Genomic DNA, 9,967 nt, shown 5'->3' on the forward strand with positions numbered 1-9,967 from the left:
GTCACTTTTTGCACACTCGTTGCACGCTTGCTGCTGGCCCTCGTGCACGGCCGCTTGTTACGCACGGTTCACTCAATGCACGACCACTCACGAGAGCACATTGCACGAGTGCTCGTGGCGGAGGCTCCTGCTTTTGCTGCACAACTGCTCATTGCAGCGTCACTCTTTGCACACTTATTCTCCTAGGCACACAGGGCCCACTCATTGCACAGAGGCTTGTTTCTCCCCTTTGCACAATTGCTCCTTGCACACTCACTATCACAGTCCCTCGTGCCGCATACATAAGAGGCCCTTGCACCGTTGCTTGTGCCTCCCTGTCGCACAATCACTTCTTGCACACTGATTATCACAATCCCCATGCCACACACGCATGAGAGTTCCTTGCACGGTCGCTCATTCCTTCCTGTTGCACAATCACTCCTTGCACACTGACTATCACAGTCCCTTGTGCCGCACACGCATGAGAGTTCCTTGCACGGTCGCTCATTCCTTCCCGTTGCACAATCACTCCTTGCACACTTGTTATCCCAGTCCCTTGCACCGCACACTCCTAAGAGTCCCTTGCACGCTCGCTCCTTCCTCCCCCCTGCACGATCGCTCACCACTGCTTCCGTCACGAGCTCCTTGCAGTCACCCCGCGCCCGCTCACGCCCCCTCTGCCCCCATGCCAGGGTGAACGACAGCATCCTGTTTGTGAACGACGTGGATGTGCGGGAGGTGACGCACAGCATGGCGGTGGAGGCCCTGAAGGAGGCCGGCTGCATCGTGCGCCTGTACGTCATGCGGCGGAAGGCGCTGGCCGAGAAGGTCATGGAGGTGAAGCTGATCAAGGGGCCCAAAGGTCAGCGCGCCCGGCGGCTTCCAACCCCCCTTTGGGCGCCCCCAGGAATGCCCTGGGCCGGGGTACCCCCTCGCCTTTCCCCAGCACTTAAGCTCCGCCCTCTCAGGTAGCCCCTCCCTCTGCCTAAGCCCCTCCCTCGAGTGTTCTCCTGCCACGAGGCCCCTCTCCCAACTCCCTCTGCTAAGCCCCTCCCTCGGGCTCCTCCCCCTCAGTTAAGCCCCTCCCCCTTCAGGGCCCCCTGCTCAGGTGTGTCCCGCCCCAACTCCACCTGCTCCCACTCCAGTTTTCCCTTCCCTTAAGCCCCTCCCCCTCGGTTAAGCCCCTCCCCAACCCCTCGTGGCACTAAGCCCCTCCTCCTGGCTCCACCCCTCTGTTAAGCCCCTCCCTCACCCTCCTAAGCCCCTCCTGCTGGCTCCACCCCCTGTTAAGCCCCTCCCTCTGCCTGAGCCCTCTCCCCTGCCAATCACCTCCCCAGAGGGGCCCCCACCCCCCGATCAGTACTGCCCCCCCCCGACTCTCTCTCCCCTCCCCACTGTGCGTTGCAGGCCTGGGCTTCAGCATCGCCGGGGGCGTGGGGAACCAGCACATCCCTGGCGACAACAGTATCTACGTCACCAAGATCATCGAGGGGGGCGCGGCCCACAAGGACGGGCGTCTCCAGATCGGGGACAAGATCCTGGCCGTGAGTCAGCCGTCGCCCCCCCACCCCGCCGGGGGGGCAGGGGGAGGGGCTTAGCGGGGGAAGGGGAGGAGCTTAAGGGGAGGGGAGGGGCTTAGTGCAGCAAGAGAGACTTATTGGAGGGGAGGGGCTTAGTGGGGTAGGAGGGGCTTTGTGAAGAGAGGGGAGGGGCTTAGTGGAGTGGGAGGGGCTTAGTGGTGGGAGGGGAGAGGCTTAGTTGGGTAGGATGGGCTTAGTGAAGAAAGGGGAGGGGCTTAGTGAAGTGGGAGGGCTGTAGCATAGGGAGGGGAGGGGCTTAGTGGTGCAGGAGGGACTTATTGGAGGGGAGGGGCTTAGTGGGGTAGGACGGGCTTAGTGAAGAGAGGGGAGGGGCTTAGTGGTGCAGGAGGGACTTATTGGAGGGGAGGGGCTTAGTGGGGTAGGACGGGCTTAGTGAAGAGAGGGGAGGGGCTTAGTGGAGTGGGAGGGGCTTAGTGGAGGGAGGGGAGGGGCTTAGAGGGTGGGAGGGCCTTAAGGGGGGGCAAAGCTGAGAGGGAGGGGCCTACCCAAGGGGAGGGGCCTAATGGGAAGGAAGGGATGGGTTTAGCAGAGTGGGAGGGGCTAGTAGAGAGAGGGGCTTAGCTGAGGGGGAGGGGCCAGGGGAGGGGATTACGGGAGCAGAGGGCATGGGGGTGGGGCTTAGCTGGGTGGGCGGGGTTTAGCGCAGGGAGGGGCGAGCTGGGGAGGGAGCTCATGGCTGGAGGAAACTCAGGGGGAGGCGCTTAGCGGAGTGGGTGGAGCCGAAGGGAGGGGGCGTGGCTCTAGCCGAGTGGGAGGGGCTCAGTCCTGGCCTTGGCGGGTGCTGAGCTGGGCGGGGGGGTGTCCCCCGTGGGGCCCACCTCTCCCATGTCCCCGCCCCCCCAGGTGAACAACGTGAGCCTGGAGGACGTGATGCATGAGGACGCGGTGGCTGCGCTGAAGAACACCTACGACGTGGTCTACCTGAAGGTGGCGAAGCCGACCAACGTGTACCTCAACGACTCCTACGCCCCACCGGACATCACCACCTGTGAGCGGCGCCGGGGCCGGCGGGGTCCTTCTCCCCTGGCTGGCAGGGCTGGGCTCAGGGCAGCAGTAGGGGGCGCTGTGGGGCAGGGCTGGGCCCAGGGCAGCACTAGGGGGCGCTGTGGGGCAGGGAGTGGGACAGGGCTGGGCTCAGGGCAGCAGTAGGGGGCGCTGTGGGGCAGGGCTGGGCCCAGGGCAGCCCTAGGGGGCGCTGTGGGGCTGGGAGTGGGGCAGGGCTGGGCTCAGGGCAGCGCTAGGGGGCGCTGTGGGGCAGGGAGTGGGGCAGGGCTGGGCCCAGGGCAGCGCTAGGGGGCGCTGTGGGGCAGGGAGTGGGGCAGGGCTGGGCCCAGGGCAGCGCTAGGGGGCGCTGTGGGGCAGGGAGTGGGGCAGGGCTGGGCCCAGGGCAGCGCTAGGGGGCACTGTGGGGCAGGGAGTGGGGCAGGGCTGGGCTCAGGGCAGCAGTAGGGGGTGCTGTGGGGCAGGGAGTGGGACAGGGCTGGGCCCAGGGCAGCGCTAGGGGGAGCTGTGGGGCAGGGAGTGGGACAGGGCTGGGCCCAGGGCAGCGCTAGGGGGCACTGTGGGGCAGGGAGTGGGGCAGGGCTGGGCTCAGGGCAGCAGTAGGGGGTGCTGTGGGGCAGGGAGTGAGACAGGGCTGGGCCCAGGGCAGCGCTAGGGGGAGCTGTGGGGCAGGGAGTGGAGCAGGGCTGGGCTCAGGGCAGCGCTAGGGGGCACTGTGGGGCAGGGAGTGGGGCAGGGCTGGGCTCAGGGCAGCGCTAGGGGGCGCTGTGGGGCAGGGCTGGGCCCAGGGCAGCGCTAGGGGACGCTGTGGGGCAGGGAGTGGAGCAGGGCTGGGCTCAGGGCAGCGGTAGGGGGTGCTGTGGGACAGGGCTGCCCATGGCGGCGCTAGGGGGGTGCTGTGGGGCAGAACCCCTCCATGAACGGCTGCCCCGCCCCAGCAGCGGCCGCCTCTCAGGTATTAACCCCTTCTCTCCTGCAGCATACTCCCAACACCTGGACAATGAAATCAGCCACCAGAGCTACCTGGGGACCGACTACCCGCAAGCCATGACCCCCACCTCACCCCGTCGCTATTCCCCCATACCCAAGGAGATGATGGGGGAGGAGGACATTCCCAGGTGAGCGCATCCCCTGCCTGTCCCCCCGGGGGGGCCACGGGATACAGAGGTCATCCCCTTTGCGGCTGCTTTGCGCCTTTCATCCCCCAGGGCTGCACACGGTTGTTGGGCTGAAATGTCAGGCACCGGAGTGCTGGGAGAAGGACAGGGGAGGCGTAAAAGCAACAGGCGCCCAAGTAAAGGACCACCACAGCCTGACCGATGGGGCTACCAGGAATACAACCATAATATATACCCTGGCAGGTCACATACAGGCACACGCTGTAATATACAGTCACGCAGATAACATACAGTCGCTTGCTGCACCGTACAGGCACACAGGATACGTACAACCGCACTCCATAATATACAGGCTCACAGATAACGTACACTCGCTTGCCATAACGTACAGACATACAGGATACATACAGGTACACTCCGTAATATGCAGGAACACAAATAACGTACAGTCGCTCACTGTGACATGCAGGCACACAGGTTACGTACAGCCGCATTCTGTAATATACAGACACACTGATAATGGACAGGCACTTGCCATAACATACAGGCACACAAGTTACATACAACCACACTCCACAATATACAGGTGCACAGATAACGTACAGTTGCTTGCCATAAGATACAGGCACACAACTTACATACAACCACAATACATAATATACAGGCACACAGATAGTATACACTCGCTTGCCATAACATACAGGCACAGAAGTTACATACAACCACACTCCATAATATACAGGCGCACAGATAATGTACAGTTGCTTGCCATAACGTACAGGCACACAAGCTACATACAACCCCACTCTATAATATACCGGTGTACAGATAATGTACAGTCCCTTGCTGTGACATACAGGCACACACGTTGCATATAGTCACACTCTGTAATATACAGGCGTACTGCTAATGTACAGTTGCTTGCCGTAATATGCAGGCACACAGGTTACATACAGCCACACTCCGTAATGTACAGGCGCACAGATATTTTACAGCCATTCCCCATAGCATACAGCCACATGGATTTCATGCAGCTACACTCCATAATATATAAGCAGACCGATTAACGTTCGGTCCTCACCGTAACCTACAGTTGGACAGGAAACGTCACCGTGTACCGTAATAGGCAAATGCACTGGCAAGGTACAACCACATACTGTAACGTACAAGCTCACACGCCGGAAACAGGTGACACAGAGGTGCACAAAAAACAGGCAGGAAACTCACCTGTTTGTTATGTGGTTCTCAGTATGTCAGTCGGTTTCCTGCCTGACATACCGAGAACCACGTAACAAACAGGCGATGAGGTAAGCTACAGGCGCACACGTGCTGCTCAGAACATACAGCTGCGTACAGGCAGACACGTGAAGCCACTCAGGTGACTTGCCTGCTACCATGCACCGTGGAGGCGTCTGGGTGTTGTACAGGCGGTGAGACCGGGGTACGTGACCACCGCCTGTAACAGGTGCCTGTCGAGGCTACAAGCACGCAGATAAGCGACAGGCGCCCTGGTGTCGCACACAGCTCTTCCAGCCGGGTGCTGAAAGACAGGCAGACCGGCTCATTCCCACGGTGGCGGTGTAGCCATCCCCTACAGGCGAAGGGGCGTTGCTGGGGTTCCCGGGGAGCGTGTGGAGGTGCTTGGGCTGTGGAGTTTCAGGAGCAGGTTGATCCTGGCTGGCTTGCCAGAAGCTGTTCCCTGAACGGCGCCGCCCGCCCTGGGGGTTCTCTGACCGCTTTGCCCCGACCTGACCGTAGGGAACCCCGCCGGATCATCATCCACCGCGGCTCGACAGGCCTGGGATTCAACATCGTGGGGGGAGAGGACGGGGAAGGGATCTTCATCTCCTTCATCTTAGCCGGCGGACCGGCCGACCTCAGTGGGGAGCTCAGGAAAGGGGACCAGATCCTCTCGGTAAGAACCCACCCAACTGAGCCGGCCAGTCCTGCCCTGGCCCGGGGGGAGCTGGCGCCCCTAGGGGGACAGGCCCTGCCCCATTCCCACCCCCTGAGCCAGCCAGTCCTGCCCTGGGCTGGGGGGAGTTGGCGCCCCTAGAGGGGCCAGGCCCTGCCCCATTCCCACCCCCTGAGCCAGCCAGTCCTGCCCTGGGCTGTGGGGAGTTGGCGCCCCTAGAGGGGCCAAGCCCTGCCCCATTCCCTGCCCCACAGAAAAGGAATCCTTCTCCCCTCAGGTGAACGGTGTGGATCTCAGGAATGCAACCCACGAACAGGCCGCCATTGCCCTGAAAAACGCGGGGCAGACGGTGACCATCATCGCTCAGTATAAACCCGATGGTGAGTTTCAGCGCGGTGGAGGAGGCAGGACGAGGAGGGCAGTGGGTGGGTGGATGGATGGAAGATGGGGATGGAGATCAGGAAGGTCGATATAGGGGGTTTTGTGTTGGCAGGTGGATGTAATGGGGGTCAGAGGTTGGGTGGGCAGATGTTGGAGAGGGGCTTAGGGCTGGGGTGCAGAAGGAGGTATGGGCTGCAGCTGGGGGTTGGAATGGAGAAGGAGGTATGGGCTGCAGCTGGGGGTTGGGGTGCAGAATTAGGTATGGGCTGCGGCTGGGGGTTGGAGTGGAGAAGGAGGTATGGGCTGCAGCTGGGGGTTGGAATGGAGAAGGAGGTATGGGCTGCGGCTGGGGGTTGGAGTGGAGAAGGAGGTATGGGCTGCGGCTGAGGGTTGGAGTGGAGAAGGAGGTATGGGCTGCGGCTGGGGGTTGAGTTGCAGAAGGAGGTATGGGCTGCGGCTGGGGGTTGAGTTGCAGAAGGAGGTATGCGCTCTGAGGTGAGGCTGGGGCTGAGGGCTACGCTGGGGGGTCGGGGCACAGGTGTGCACAAGGAGGTATGGGCTTCGGCTGGGGTGCAGAAGGAGGTAGGGGCTCTGGCTGGGGTGCAGAAGGAGGTAGGGGCTCTGAGCTGGGGGTTGGGGTGCAGAAGGAGGTAGGGGCTCTGGCTGGGGTGCAGAAGGAGGTAGGGCTGTGGCTGGGGTGCAGAAGGAGGTAGGGGCTCTGAGCTGGGGGTTGGGGCGCAGAAGGAGGTAGGGGCTCTGGTGGGGTGCAGAAGGAGGTAGGGGCTCTGGCTGGGGTGCAGAAGGAGGTAGGGGCTCTGAGCTGGGGTTGGGGCGCAGAAGGAGGTAGGGGCTCTGGTGGGGTGCAGAAGGAGGTAGGGGCTCTGGCTGGGGCGCAGAAGGAGGTAGGGGCTCTGAGCTGGGGCGCAGAAAGAGGTAGGGGCTCTGAGCTGGGGGTTGGGGCACAGAAGGAGGTAGGGGCTCTCGCTGGGATGCAGAAGGAGGTAGGGCTGTGGCTGGGGCTGGGGCGCAGAAGGAGGTAGGGGCTCTGAGCTGGGGGTTGGGGCACAGAACGAGGTAGGGGCTCTGGTGGGGGCGCAGAACGAGGTAGGGGCTCTGGTGGGGGTGCAGAAGGAGGTAGGGGCTCTGGCTGGGGTGCAGAAGGAGGTAGGGGCTCTGAGCTGGGGGTTGGGGCACAGAACGAGGTAGGGGCTCTGGTGGGGGTGCAGAACGAGGTAGGGGCTCTGGCTGGGGCGCAGAAGGAGGTAGGGGCTCTGGCTGGGCGCAGAAGGAGGTAGGGGCTCTGGCTGGGGTGCAGAAGGAGGTAGGGGCTCTGGCGACAGGTGTGGACTCCAGGCAGGGGCCAGGGCCGACATTCGGGGTGCAAGGGACGGACATTCCCCCCGGGCTGGGCAGGGAAGCTCCCAGGCGGTTGGGGGGGCGAGGCGGTTCCTGGCACTCAGCCCACCGACCCCCCAGAGTACAGCCGCTTCGAGGCCAAGATCCACGACCTGCGGGAGCAGCTGATGAACAGCAGCCTGGGCTCTGGCACCGCCTCCCTGCGCAGCAACCCGAAGCGCGGTTTCTACATCCGGTGAGCCCCCCCGAGCCCCCCCCGAATCATCCAGGGACCCCACATTGACCACTCGCACAGAGCACCTCCCCACTGAGCCAGGATGCCTGGGTTCTCTCCCCAGTGCTGGGAGGGCAGTGGGGGCTGGTGGTTAGAGCAGGGGGCTGGGAGCCAGGACTCCTGGGTTCTCTCCCCAGTGCTGGGAGGGCAGCAGGGGCTGGTGGTTAGAGCAGGGGTGGGAGCCAGGACTCCTGGGTTCTCTCCCCGGCGCTGGGGGGGCAGCAGGGGCTGGTGGTTAGAGCAGGGGGCGGGAGCCAGGACTCCTGGGTTCTCTCCCCGGCGCTGGGAGGGCAGTGGGGGCTGGTGGTTAGAGCAGGGGGGCGGGAGCCAGGACTCCTGGGTTCTCCCCCTGGTGCTGGGTGGGCAGTGGGGGCTGGTAGTTAGAGCAGGGGGTGGGAGCCAGGACTCCTGGGTTCTCTCCCCGGCGCTGGGAGGGCAGTGGGGGCTGGTGGTTAGAGCAGGGGGCGGGAGCCAGGACTCCTGGGTTCTCCCCCTGGTGCTGGGTGGGCAGTGGGGGCTGGTAGTTAGAGCAGGGGGTGGGAGCCAGGACTCCTGGGTTCTCTCCCCGGCGCTGGGAGGGCAGTGGGGGCTGGTAGTTAGAGCAGGGGGCCGGGAGCCAGGACTCCTGGGTTCTCTCCCCGGCGCTGGGAGGGCAGTGGGGGCTGGTGGTTAGAGCAGGGGGGCGGGAGCCAGGACTCCTGGGTTCTCCCCCTGGTGCTGGGTGGGCAGTGGGGGCTGGTAGTTAGAGCAGGGGGTGGGAGCCAGGACTCCTGGGTTCTCTCCCCGGCGCTGGGAGGGCAGTGGGGGCTGGTAGTTAGAGCAGGGGGTGGGAGCCAGGACTCCTGGGTTCTCTCCCTGGCGCTGGGAGGGCAGTGGGGGCTGGTGGTTAGAGCAGGGGGCGGGAGCCAGGACTCCTGGGTTCTCTCCCCGGCGCTGGGAGGGCAGTGGGGGCTGGTGGTTAGAGCAGGGGGTGGGAGCCAGGACTCCTGGGTTCTCTCCCTGGCGCCGGGAGGGCAGCGGGGGCTGGTGGCGGGAGCCCGGACGCCTGGGTTCCCTGACCCCGCCCCGCCCCCGCAGGGCGCTCTTCGACTACGACAAGACCAAGGACTGCGGGTTCCTGAGCCAGGCGCTGAGCTTCCGCTTCGGGGACGTGCTGCACGTGGTGGACGCCTCGGACGACGAGTGGTGGCAGGCGCGGCGGGTGCAGCCCGTCAGCGAGGGCGACGAGATCGGCTTCGTGCCCAGCAAGCGGCGGTACCGGGCGTGCAGGGCGGCCTGGTGGGGAGGCTGCGCCATTGGGGTCGGGCGGGGCTTGAGAAGGGGGGAGGAGGAGCCAAGGGGAGTGGGCGGAGCTTTGGGGGAGGGGGAGGGGCTTCAGAAGAGTGGAGGAGGAGCCATGGGGAGTGGGAGGGGCTTCAGAAATATGGAGGAGGAGCTAGGGGAAGGGCGGAGCTTCACAAGAGTGGGGGCGGAGTTTGGGGAGGGGGTGGGGCTTTGCAAAGAGGCAGGGCACAAGGAGTGGGGAGGGGCACAGAGAGGCTGGGGGGGTGGGGCTGGGGTGGAATGGGGGAGGGGGTCCCAGCAGACCAGGTGGAGCTCAGTGGTAGGGGAGGGCTGTGGAGGATGGGGGCGGGGCTTTGGGGAAAGGGGCGGGGCTTCAGAGGAGGGGGCGGGGCCGCCTCTGAGTGTCCCTTTCCCCCTAGGGTGGAGCGCCGAGAGTGGACCCGACTAAAGGCCAAGGTGGGTGACGGGCGTGGCTGGGCGTGCGAAGCGAGAGTCACGCGTGTGCAAGGTGGGGGGCAGGGATCTCTTTCGGGCATCGGAGGGCCACGAGCGACAGCCCCCCTCGTGCAAACTCTGCTCTGGGCCTGCTCGCCGAGAAGGCAGCTTGGCACACCCAAGGGGCTGCCGCAGCCGGCTTGTGCCCTGCCGTGCGAGCGGATGTGCGCGGCACGCCATTTCCACGCCCCACCCGGGCTTTCACACACATCTCACAGGCTCCTCTCCACGCTGGTGTGCCAGCATGCCCGGCTGCCTTGTTCCTTCGCACGGGGGGACCCAGGCGCACGTCCCCCTCGTGCTCCACAGGCGTGCACCCGGCTGCCTTGTTCCCTCGCACGGGGGGAGCCAGGCGCACGTCCCCCTCGTGCTCCACAGGCGTGCGCCCGGCTGCCTTGTTCCTTCGCACGGGGGGACCCAGGCGCACGTCCCCCTCGTGCTCCACAGGCGTGCACCCGGCTGCCTTGTTCCCTCGCACGGGGGGAGCCAGGCGCACGTCCCCCTCGTGCTCCACAGGCGTGCGCCCGGCTGCCTTGTTCCTTCGCACGGGGGGACCCAGGCG

The 9,967-nt window shown here is 64.6% G+C and overlaps 1 protein-coding gene across 1 annotated transcript; it reads left to right on the forward strand.

The window, feature by feature from the left end:
• Window positions 1-699: 699 nt before the first annotated feature.
• LOC142006648 (disks large homolog 4-like) lies at window positions 700-9,369 on the forward strand (the record flags this gene model as incomplete). The annotated part of the gene is made up of 9 exons (XM_074983258.1): window positions 700-841; window positions 1,387-1,523; window positions 2,424-2,568; window positions 3,562-3,700; window positions 5,459-5,615; window positions 5,893-5,995; window positions 7,473-7,587; window positions 8,704-8,880; window positions 9,330-9,369. Coding segments are annotated over exons 1-9 (1,125 nt in total), but the record flags the coding sequence as incomplete, so codon positions are not given.
• Between the last annotated feature and the right edge of the window lie 598 nt (window positions 9,370-9,967).

Source organism: Carettochelys insculpta, unplaced genomic scaffold, assembly GCF_033958435.1.
Source record: "Carettochelys insculpta isolate YL-2023 unplaced genomic scaffold, ASM3395843v1 scaffold_0100, whole genome shotgun sequence".
Taxonomy (NCBI): Eukaryota; Metazoa; Chordata; order Testudines; family Carettochelyidae; genus Carettochelys; species Carettochelys insculpta.